Below are 12185 nucleotides of genomic sequence, written 5' to 3'. Positions count from 1 at the left end.
ATCTTGTAAAAGCAGATATTTGATACAGTTCCTATTTCCTCAGAGTGGAGTTGTGCGTCAGTTACTGGTCTCGCTACAGCCACTAATTAACAAACGTAATTCATTTCATTCATGGCCAAATGAAATTCATTTTAATGTCTTTATTTTCTTGCATGGGTTTATTGTAGCAGTTTCGGAATGGTGAAGGCTATTATGGGTATAATGTCATTCTGAAAAGATATGATTGTGCCATTGTCATTCCAAGGTCGGAAATGTGACTAATCTAAGAACAAGAACAAATCGCTCAAATCACGACAGGGACGAGGACGCTAGAATATTCTTTACATTGTTTATGCATTTGTTTTTCTTTTAGATGGGTTCAACAAATGCATCGTTGAAGTAAATATTTAGCTGGGAAAAAAATAAATGGAGTATATTTTGGGTGAAAGATTTGCATACTTGCAGGCTTTAATTGCTCTAATCGAATACAAGCGTGAAGGACTCCTAATGTCATCAGGTCCTGCAAGCGTTTTGCTTTGAATAAATATGCAACACTGACACCGTGTGGTTAATAAAAGGTTCGCTACTATTTTATATACTATTTTAACAGACAGGCAATGCCGCAGTTTTTTATATATATAATTGGTTTCAATTATGTATAAGGACACAAGAATAAAAAGGCTCGAGTCTTAAAGCTTTGTGCTTAAAATGCCTCTTAGTGTGTGTTTTATTACCAAGACTGCCCTTATACAATCTTCTGTTGTTAAAAATCGAAAACTAATGCGGAATTCACGCAGTGCTCATTGGTCATTTATTTATGTTCCTTTACATTTTATGGAATGTGTGGTATAAAGATTAAAAGAGTAGCATAAAGTACTTATAATTCACAATTATTAGAAAGGAAAGTGAGAAATGTGTCTTGTTGACTATCCAATAGTAAAACCTTTAATAAGATGTCATTATATATCTGTAAATAACCCCTTTTAGAGCACCACTCACATTACTTATTGATGACCTTATTTATTACTTGATATATCGGAATCGCATCATGCAATTTTCCTCTACTTAAAACGCCACAATTGTTCTGCTTCTTTTCATTAGCAAAATTCTTAAGCAACCTGATCACTGGTGCACTGCATTCAAAATCACATTAACATAACCACTTTAACTTTATGACCTATTCAATTCAAATAATGTACATTATATGATGGAATTATTGTTAATGGCTTGGTGGTTAGGTCAACTGCCTTTCGTCCACCTGCACTTATAAGAATCAAGGGCAGATCAGAACTCATTGAGGGACGGGCGGACAGACAGATGGATGTGTGGTTAGACAGACAGATGGATAATATAGAGTTAATATAATAATTACAGGCCACAGTTCAGGTCTATTAACGTCGGACATGACAGCCCTACGGACTAATTTTCCTTCTCAGCGTCGTAAAACTCTGCCTAATAAGCCGCCTTTATTAAAATATGTAACTCATGACCTATCACAAATAAAATTCAATATTGTTGCTCCTGAACACACATAAACAATATCCACAGTGGGCTTTGCAGATATATCAACAGATAAGTGGACAAGTGGCATGTAACAATAAAAACCCCTGACAAACCCTCACAGGAGCATCAATGAAATTCCTGAGATAAACTCTGCGGATGTGCTTATTTATTTATTTATTTATTTATTTATTTATTTATTTATTTATTTATTTATTTATTTATTTATTTAATATGGATAGTAGAACATATTGCAATGGTGAACCCTGAATACACTAGAATGTGTATGAGGGATGTCTAAATCCACCAGGATTCAACAAAAGGAAAGTGTCATCGAATTAGTTTTATGTGCCAATTAAAAGATAATGTATTCCATGATTAATACCTTTCCTTACCTTGCTCCTTTTTTGCATAGCCTACATAAATCATAGTTAACATTAAACGCAAGCTGTCAACACCAAAGTTCAGGATCATTGCTGCCAAGACAGGGTTTTGTGTTTGTCTATTGAAGAAAACCTTGCAGCAGAGCCATAAACAGCCGCTTTTGCTGATGTGCTGTTGATGTGCTATTTGATCCTCTGTGGGCTTTTTTATTTTCTGTCCCTTCATCTTTTTTTCCACGGTCACATCGGCCTGAGCGCATCAAACAACTGCCCTGACATATCCAAGCATACTGAATCCTTTAGTAAAGTATACACAGGGGAGCCTAAAGCTGCAGTGTAAAATGATGGATGACAATTGAAGTATTTAATACTCTATGGTAGCAGATTTTAGGGGGCTAGTGTTAGGTTAGGGTTATGTTTGTTGCTTGGGTTATGAGATCGATATTAGGTAAAGGTTAGGGATTTTTGTTTGTGGTTTGGGTCTGGATTAAGGCAAACATATAGGTTAGGAACTGGCTTGATAGTTATGTGTAAACACTACGTTTTTTTAATACAATCATTATGTTTGTTTGCACATATGAAAACAAAGACAATAACGTGGTTTCAATCTAACAAATTAATTTTAAGACTTCATGGACATCCCAGGTAAATATTCCTATTTTTGTCAGGGTTAGATGGCAGTGAGAGAAATGCAACTTTTTTTTTTTTTTTTTCCCCCAAGCGTGATACATTTTTTAGGTTATGCACAACAAAGGCCGGGGGGATTCTCAGCACAATGAGCACAGCTGGCTCAGTAAATTGCCCAAATGCCATTTCCCCTCCTAAACAGCTGCCCGATGCTCTCAAGGAATGACAAATATCCGCACTGTTATGGCACATTTTCACATAGTTACGCCACTCTCACATACAATTTTCAGTTTATATAATTTTATGACCTGCTGCTGTATACGAGTCATTTGCATTTTGTTTGCCTCACAAACTTGACATTACATCACTTTAGTTCATTCCCACAACAGATGGCCGTGCAACACAAACGGCTGTGTGAAGGTGACGCTGCGTGGCGAGCTTCTTCTCTTGAGGAAGCTCGACAATGAGGGTCTTTTTTCACTTAAAGAGAGACAGTTAGATGTATTTAGTACATTCTTAATGGATTTTATAGTATTTGAGTGCCCTTAGATTGCGACAATTTCAACCAGGGACTTAATGTTGACGTTCGACAAAAGAAACGATGTTCAAGGCGAATTTCAATGACATCATACCCTTAAGTGTGACATTTTTATACTTTCCTTTTTTTATTACCCATGTTAAAATCACAACCAATGACTCCAACAAGCCAAAAATCAAGTGGTAGTGAGCATTTTAGTTTGACATCAGCTACAACTTTACTCTCACCTCTGGTGTATAAAATAAACATAAGCAATCTTGAGACTTCAAAAGAAGTGAATGTCTGCCAGATAAAAGCTTACAATTAAGCAGAGTAAATTAGCTGTTTTGTGTCGAGGCGTGTCATGCGGTATAGTTAAAAGCCCTCTGGGATCACAGATGGCTTGAAATACAGATGCTTTGATTACACTGTGTTGTAACACACTGCTGTGGATCATTACAAGATGATAACAGCCAGTAATAGATTAATGCATATATATTACTTGCATTGTGATGCATAGCGTAAATTCTATCTGTAATAATCATTATCAATTAAAGTCATCAGAGTTTTGATAGTCCAATATGTGTTCAGAAATCCTGGCAGTACTTGGGTTAAGTACAGTCAGGCGCACTGGTGGTCAGCCCTTAAATGCATGGTAAAGTAAGTAAAGTTAGTTAAGTAAAGTTTTAAAACAGAGCACCTGCTGTGGCTGATGAGTGTTATGCAAACTTGTAAACTTGAAATAGGTTTGGATTCTCCATTTTTGGGAACAGTCTTTATTTTTCATCGATGAATGACTCAGTCAACAGCAAAAAGAAAAAGAAAAACAGTGGCATAAACATTTTAAATATTGTACCATACACAACAGCAACAACAATAATAAATACGTAACTTTAAGTAAAAACACCCTAAAGACATTTTTTGTTAAAAATGCAAAGATAAACAGATTAAAAAAACATCTAGCATGAGTGAAAACTATAAAACAATTCTTGACTGCATGATTCTATAATGCTATATTGATCATTTCATTTATTGCAGTGGCTTACCGCCTTTTGCATTTTGCAGGAAGTGCGTGATTGTGATGATGCCTTGCTCAGATAAAATATTATCTTTTTTGATGAACATTAAAGAGTGCTCAAAGCTTACAAACAGCATCTGAATACAATTGCACACAACCACAGTGTCACATTTAGAGGGTTGCCCATGCAATAGAATCTAAAGTCACATTGAATCAATTGCTCATGTGCAGACAATGCGGATGCGGAGACAGAGGCCAACAGCAACAGCACCGCCATGTGGAGCTTAACACTTAGTGCAAGTTGTGCTATGAAAAGGAGATGATAATACTGATTGTAAACCATCATTTAGTGAGTTACTTTGTGAATGTTGGTATTTGAATGACTTTACTGATTGTATATCACAATATTATGTGCATCTACATACAGAGAGTATACTCACAAGGCAGATCATTATGGTGTGATTTGTGCGCGACGCATTGCTGGAACAAAGTAAAAATAACGCAGGGTCTCACATTCAGCCCCGTAAAACTCTAACTGTGCAGTGTGCAGGGTGTTCAACCAAGGCTGGTAATGTTGGAACGGCCACCAGGAGGTGCTACAATTCGATGGCCGGACCTGCGAGGGATGTTGTCGTCAATCTGAGCCCCTGTAAATTTAAATCAAGAGACAATACTTAGTAAATTAGTTTAAGTTGAGACAAAAAAATGTTGTATTCTCATAATACGATGTAAAAAGTTGGAGCTTAGTTCAATCTTTTTATAAATGATTACCATTGGCTTTGATTTGCTCCAAGTGCAAAAAGACTTCTGTTGTCATTTTTATAAATATCAAAATAAAATAGAATTGAAGTCATAAATCATATTATAACAAAATCAATAATGCTATTTAAATTAAATATAAATTAATAGTATATCGTAGTGTTTGAAGCTCACAGGGGGGACATATATAATAAAAATATTAATAGTTGTATGCATTATTTGAATTAGAGAATATTTTAAATTACATTTAAAAATTGCACTTTCAATGGTCCCCAATGTTTTACTACCTAATACAGAGTTACATAACATTTGCCAAAACCTTCATTATAGAATCCAAAACATATACAGTATTTGTGTCTCTAACCTGATAGGCTGAAGTTGGACTGGTGAAGGTTGCGCACTGGTGGAGGCTGGTGCGAGGTCGGGGAAGTTTTGGCCGAAGGTGAAGGTGTGATATATTTGGGGGGAGCAATGACATCATGCACGGGCCCATCATACATGCCACGTGCGACCCCTTTTTCCTTAATCTGTTTAGAGACATGGGAGGGAAAAGTTGCGGCTACTATTGCATAAGTAATGTATTTCAAGCTTTCCTTCCTGTACTGTACCTGGTCCCTGAACTTCAAACGTTGATAAGCAAAATCAGGGAAGGGCTTGCGAGGGATGAATCGTCCAGTACCCTGCTGAACTTGAAGCTTTCCTTCCTCATAGACCACCCGACCCTGACTCAACACCAGCACTGGAGCCCCACGACACTCCAGACCTTCAAAGATGTTGAATTCTGCAGACTGTGAGAAGAGAATTGAAACATTACATACTAAAACGTGAAAAATTTGTGCAAGGAAGAAAAAGGCCGTATATAAAATATATTAGGGTAATAATACTGTCTGGTATATCACATCATAGAATAATCATCATGAGATGCAAATAACCCTCTACTGGCTATGAGCAACAATAATAATTAAAATTGTAAATGCCCTGATGATGCCATAACAAGAAGTATTTGGGCTGAGATTAATATTGCTTATATCACAGCAAACACACACACACACAAACATACATTAGACCAGAAAAATAAAAGAAAGAGCAAGGCGTATTTATTTCTGCACTCATTGTATGAAAGAGAATAATGCATGCAGTAAAACTGCAGCATTTGAGATGGGGGATGAAGAAAACCTTGGGGCAAAGAGCAAGATAATAAAAAATAGGGGGATGGGTAGGAAGATGCCTGTGCAAAATGGGTGAAGGGGTGCAGGGGGTTGGGGGGGATTAGACCCTAAAGCTGACAGCAGTCTGGATTAAAGTCGGGCTGCAGACGAAATATATCAAACACTGCCTGATGTTGTGAGTCATGAATTGCATTTAAATTCATGTAAAGGTCATTTAAATGCATGCAACATCCCATGAGTCTCGTTTTTTTTACACGTCCATGGGTTGAAAATGTGATTTGGATTTAGGATGCCTTCTTTGATGTTTTAATGCAATCCTGAAGGAATTGAAGTAATTAATTGTCAAGGGGGATTGACACATCTGTGTAGTCTGCCCTACGTGTCGAACATTTGTAATTTCTGGCACATTAACACATGCAGGATGGCCTCTTTCATTTGTTTTTCAATCCAGTCCTATTTTCTTTGTTCTCACCGAATGGTGCAGTTTAGACGTGATGGTTTTGATGCTGTCAGGGTCCCAGATGACGATGTCCGCATCAGAGCCTACCGCTATCCGACCTTTACGTGGGTACAGATTGAAGACTTTAGCAGCGTTGGTAGATGTGACAGCCACAAACTTGTTCTCATCCATCTTCCCCATGGCCTGTGTGGAGGATAACGTAAATACAGAAGACTCAAATATTAAACATAATCTGCTTGAAGTTATTAATTCCTTTACAAAAGCTCAATTTTGGAGGTTGACACACATATATGGTTTGCTCTTACCACAGCTTTGTCCCAAACAAAACTCATTCTCTCCTCCACTCCATTGGTGCCCTCTGGGATTAAGGTGAAGTCGTCTTTGCCGATTGCTTTCTGGGAGATGCTGAATGCGCAGTGAGCGCTGCCCACCACCTGCAGGTCACCACTGCGTCATAGCATGATATATTATTAATAACGCACAGAGGAGAGAATGTTGTACTTTATAGCTAATACCGTATTTCATAAATCATGATCACATTTGTGTGAATTAAAAAGTGAATACTTTAACTATTGCGCATTAGTCATTAAATCATTTCTATAAATTTAGTGTCATCAAATTTCAATATCTGGATAAGGACCAGCCTTAACATTTAAGTACTCTGACTTTTGTGAAAAAAAAAAATACACTGTCAGTTAAAAGAGGTGCTGTGGGACTAGCATGAAGAGGCAAAATGCAGGACCAAAGAGGAGAGAGGAGGAGGGAGGCACTTGGTAGCCAAGGCAACTGAGGATGAAGAATTCACATTCCTGTGCTATTTATAAAGTTAAGGGCACTAAAAAATGTACTTTAAGAAGTTCTGTACATTCTATTCAGAGATTGTTTGACATTTGTAGACTATATTTACATATATTCATTTTTGTTCCCATATTCCAGGCTTTTTTTTTTTGCACCTCAATTTGTGAAACAATGACCCTCACTGTCTTTGAATAAATCAAGTTTGACATTGCATATTATGCGAGCAGCTGCTGTGACTGGAATACCAAACAAATAATGAGCATTTAAACCATGCATGCGTATCCTTTGGTGTCACTGATCTGATTTAAAATCCACATTATGCAGCGATTAGAGCTATAAATAACTCTGCATTCATTTCAAAGTTTTTACACGTTTCAGTATCGTCATCCTTGAAAAAAAACACAAATACAAAAAAAAAAGGGGTTGATCACATTCAAGTCCTACCAGGCCAGAAGTGTCTGGAGGTGGTCTGGGGTCGTAGGGTCAGGACTCAAAGGTGGGGATGTCACATAAGCAGCAGCTTTGGCCCAATTCTTGCTCCAATAATGCGAGCCATCAGTGGCCAGACTGGCTGTGATTGGCTCTCCAAAAACGACAGACCCTGAAGATTCAACCAAAAAGGAATTTACATCTATTTACATAATGCAGCATTTAGAATGCAGACAGGTGTTTCCGCTGGTGCTGTGTATAGTGAACTTGGACTGAGGGTACAGGAATGAGAGAGCGACCTTTCCTTCGGGCCTGGGTGATGGTGTCTGCTGCACTCTTACTCATCACCTTGGTGATGTAGACAGGACAATTCACGCGGTTACCAAGGGTGATTGCACGAAACACCGCCTCAGCCTCCACCTGTGCTGGGAAGAAGCGAGGGCAGATCAGAACTAGTTGATGGATGGACGGACGGATGGATTGCATCACCTCTTCAGGACGACTCAAAGGATGACCTTCCGGACCTGTAATTCCCATCCCAAGGATTTTGCTTTGTTCCTAAATCATGGATGAAAAAAATAACTGTGTAAAGTTGGTGACAGTCCTTAAGAGGTTCTGAGATATAATTATTGAAAACATATTATGAATTAATCCAGGGTTTTTCTTCTTCTTCTTCTACATTCCCATGCCATTGCATGCATGCTGTATTTGACCTACAAATAGCCTCTAAATATTTAGACAAATTCCAGGATCACTTTTAGTCAATGGTGACCTGTTTTATCTTTTTATCTTTCAACAGAAACACTCAGTGGGAACATGCAAAGTCTTTGTTTGTGAGCCTTGAGTTTGCTGGTGAAGTTGCTACATGGAGTCAATGTGTAGTTAAAAACTGAAAAGCTGCCACAATGGCCAAGAAGCAAAGTTAGGCTGCACTTACCTGAGCAATCAAATCTCCATTTTCAGCATGAACTAACACCACAGCTCCAATTTGTTTTAAGTAGGAGAAGGCATCGTATAGCTGGAGAAGCAAGCAAATAGAGTGTTAATGACGTAATAGCACATAACGTAAATGAATATTGATTGTAAAGATTCCAAGATTTTTCTCGATAATAAGACCTACACACCTGAGAATCTGACATCTGGTACAAATCCTTGTAGGCCATGTACACCTGGAAGGAATTAATACCTGGCAGAAGTGGGGAAAAAATTAAGTTGATTTGTTCATGAAAGGAAAACAAAATTTACAAAAATAATATTAGTGTTATTTTGTCTTTAAGGACAATGTATTTGTTTGAAAGGCACGTGTCACAGTTGCTACCCCAGGAGAAAAGTGATTCTCTTTTTTCTTTGAAAAGATTACAAACAAAATGTGTGACTTCCATGCCAATGGTATAATGCGGGCAATGTCCTCTGTGCTTTCCCTTTAAGAGGATTCAGAACAAGGCCAAATTGTTGCAAATCTCTCTCTGGTGTTCTTGCCAAAATCGGGATTAACATGACAACAATTAGAGAAGCCACCAGCACTCTTCGGAAGTAAAATGTGAAGATGGGCTGTACCTTTTTCCTGCACCAGCATCTCCAACTCATCTTTAACCGTTTCATTCCATTGCGGGATGTCAACGTGGAGGGAGTAGTCACAACACGCATTTTTGTCTGCAGCTTCCTGCCAGACTTCGAACGCCTCCAGCAAGCTTTCCCCAACCTCAGGGGTCACATGGTCAACTGGAATAGGGAAGGTTCAGAGGTCAAAAGTATGCATGACATTTGCAGTATCGTCATAGTATATTATGCAGACTCACTGATCATTGTTGTGCCTCCAGCGAGCGCCGCTTTGGTTCCTTGCAGGAAGTCATCAACGGGGCGTACACCGAGATAGGGTTTCATCAGACAGGTGTTGACATCAATCCCACCGGGGATAACCATGCGGCCATTGGCCTCGATCACTTTGATGCCATCAGGGACCACCAGATTCTCTCCTACCTGCCTACAGATGTAATAAGGGGCGGTGCAATCAAAGTGAGGAAAGCTGGATTTAATTGAGGCACAGGCAGACAGATTCTGATCTTTGCAGACGTGTGGTGCATGTCATTGAATTTCATAGGAGAATCATATATGAGCATCAGTGTAAAAGCAATAACAGGATGTGACAATCATACCTAATGAGGCCATCTTCAATGTGCACGTCTGCGTAAAATGACTGGTCATCATTAATGACTCGCCCTCCTTTAATCAGCAGGCTGTTGCCCTAAAAGGGTACAAGGAAACAAAGAACAGATGTCATCCATTGAACAGGTAGCAATGAATGCTAGTCATATGTATAAGATGAATGCAATCCATGTCACATTAGTTTATGTACTTCTCTGGTTGCTGGAAAAATACCGAATGTAAGAATTGGCGGATGGTTGGGGAGAGAGCGAGAGAGAGAGAGAGAGAGAGAGAGAGAGAGAGAGAGAGAGAGAGAGAGAGAGAGAGAGAGAGCAAGGGAGTGAGAGAGACAGAGAGGGGGGTGTTATGTCTCCATGGTAACTGATGATGGCAGAAAATCGTTTTAATTTTTTTTTTTTATTTAAAAGTCTTTATCATGAAATGTCAGGCATATGGTTTGGGGCCAATGGTATTCATACTAATCCATCTGAATGATAACGGGATTTTATGTTTTACAGTTAAAGCCTGACGCTGCACAAATCCTAGTTCCACGGTTCCACCATCACGACATTGACGACACTCAAATGAATCTTTCTGACAGAAGAGCTTAAACTGTCACTTAAGCGTCCTCGTCTGCACACATTCAATGTCAAAATAATAGGGAAATGACAGTTACAGCTAAAACTAAATTGAAGAGGCCTGGTAATACAGGATAGCATTTGCACCCTCACTAAGAATTTAATCTCCTTTTCCGGCATTGGCAGCAGGGATTTCCAACAGTTCCAACCAAGCACCCTCTTACCGTCACATGGGGGAGGTTGTTCTGTTGACAACTGGTCCCAGACATGATGGTTTCTTCCCCTGAGGTGAAATATATTCACAACCGGGTCGCGGTGCACCCCTTTGTTCCCCCCCACTGAAAAACGCGTGAACGCGCTCAGAAAAAAACACACGCGACTAGCTCTGGGTACGTGCGCGTCCACGGGTAAAATGTGCACGAGTAAAGATAAGGTGGTGTGCACACCAGCGCCCTCAGACTTTACCTCAGTGATTACAGCAGTGAGCTACTGTACAAAACGCAGACAGGTTATAATACTGCAGTATTATATTTTTATTTTAAGTATACATGTGGTCAATCTCGTGGCGCACAAAGAAGCGCGCATAACGACCATTGCAGTTTTGCATGGTTGCTGTCCACTTCAGCACCACAATGTCCGCACGCGACTGCGCACTTTCATTTTTTGGGGGGGACTCTTTTGATAACTTGACACAAATGTGTGTAATTAATCTATCTGTCTGTCTGTCTCAGAAGTTACCTTTCCGTGTGTGGTTTCCAACCCTGAGGAGAACCCCGTCTGAACACCTGGACAGCCATGTTCTCCCTCGGTGGAGGTGGTATGTGAACCTTTTTGGGCTTCCCAGGTTTTGCCACCGCCGCTGGAGTCGCAGATATCCAGGAGTCTCTCCTGACTCCCGCTCCTCGGGGTGCGGCCCCCTTTCCTTCCAACTGCATAATTGTCAAAGTCGATGGTTTTGCTTTCAAACGCCCCTTCCACGGATTCGAACATGCCGAAGCTCTTGCGCTGGTTCGGTCCGGTGGCGATTGGTCCGGCAAAGTAGACCGGTAGCTCATCTTCCCGATTCCACTGCCTCCTGCAGTCCGACATTGTGGCTTGCACCCCAGGCTTCAGCTACACTACAGGGTGAGAGAGGATGGTGATAACACGCGATGTAACCCGGACAGGCGGCTCCGCCTCCTCTTGTGGTACTGGTTGGATGATTGTCTCCGGGCTATATAGAAGAAGATGCAATCTCCAAAATAACATATAATAATGCCGTTTTTATGTTTCTTTGATGCTACAAACCTCTGCAGCAAGTATCCAAAGAGGATGCTCTTTGTTTCCCTCTCCCTCCAAAGGCTAAAGTGGGGGTGATGAAAGGATTACCCAACACGTCATTTTTTGACCCACATCTGGAAGGACAGATTTAAAAATGCTTCATGCGCCCTCACTTATTTAGGCGTCCCATAGTACATCTTTTGGCTCAAAAGATGCACATACCTGTAGGTCAGATAAAAGTATTTTGATATGTCAGGTCCTATTTATTAATAAATTAATTTATTAATGTATTTATTTATTTATAGTTCGACCATTGACATGTGCTGGTGGGATCAGTTCTGCTGATGTGTCAACTGTCGTGGTTCTATTTCTTTCAAGCTTGCAGTGTAGCTGCGAGGCTGCAAACATGGAACATCTATTACCTGATTTTATATATTTAAAAAAACTCTACATTGACAGTTCTCGTTTTAATACAGATGTTTTAAAGACCATAGGAAGACAGCAAATCAGACGAATCTGACGTTTGATTGCGGTTCCTACTAGCCAATCATCATATAATCTAC

At 39.7% G+C, this 12185-nt stretch overlaps 1 protein-coding gene across 3 annotated transcripts; it reads right to left on the bottom strand.

Annotated features, from left to right (window-relative positions):
• Positions 1-3759: 3759 nt before the first annotated feature.
• On the bottom strand, positions 3760-11696 carry crmp1 (collapsin response mediator protein 1). 3 transcript variants are annotated; one of them, XR_015858075.1, is made up of 15 exons: positions 11101-11696; positions 9796-9884; positions 9439-9623; positions 9197-9361; positions 8764-8825; positions 8577-8657; positions 8129-8197; positions 7939-8059; positions 7655-7811; positions 6718-6859; positions 6425-6595; positions 5392-5571; positions 5148-5310; positions 4465-4671; positions 3760-4330 (listed from the first exon to the last, which is right to left on the bottom strand). XR_015858075.1 is itself a non-coding variant. In XM_088374071.1 (14 exons), exons 1-14 carry the CDS (start codon positions 11449-11451, stop codon positions 4580-4582), a joined length of 2028 nt encoding a protein of 675 aa, XP_088230197.1. In that variant the 5' UTR covers positions 11452-11696; the 3' UTR covers positions 3760-4579. The 3 variants fall into 3 exon arrangements, 2 of the variants coding, with proteins under 2 accessions (XP_088230197.1, XP_088230198.1); XM_088374071.1 differs by having other exon boundaries at positions 3760-4671; XM_088374072.1 differs by lacking the exon at positions 11101-11696 and adding an exon at positions 10587-10770 and having other exon boundaries at positions 3760-4671.
• Positions 11697-12185: the final 489 nt, after the last annotated feature.

This window comes from Syngnathus floridae, chromosome 4 (genome assembly GCF_059516105.1).
Source record: "Syngnathus floridae isolate MCC-2025c chromosome 4, RoL_Sflo_1.0, whole genome shotgun sequence".
Lineage (NCBI taxonomy): Eukaryota > Metazoa > Chordata > Actinopteri > Syngnathiformes > Syngnathidae > Syngnathus > Syngnathus floridae.
Note: the sequence above shows the minus strand (reverse complement) of the source record. Positions and strands in the feature narration are given on the sequence as shown.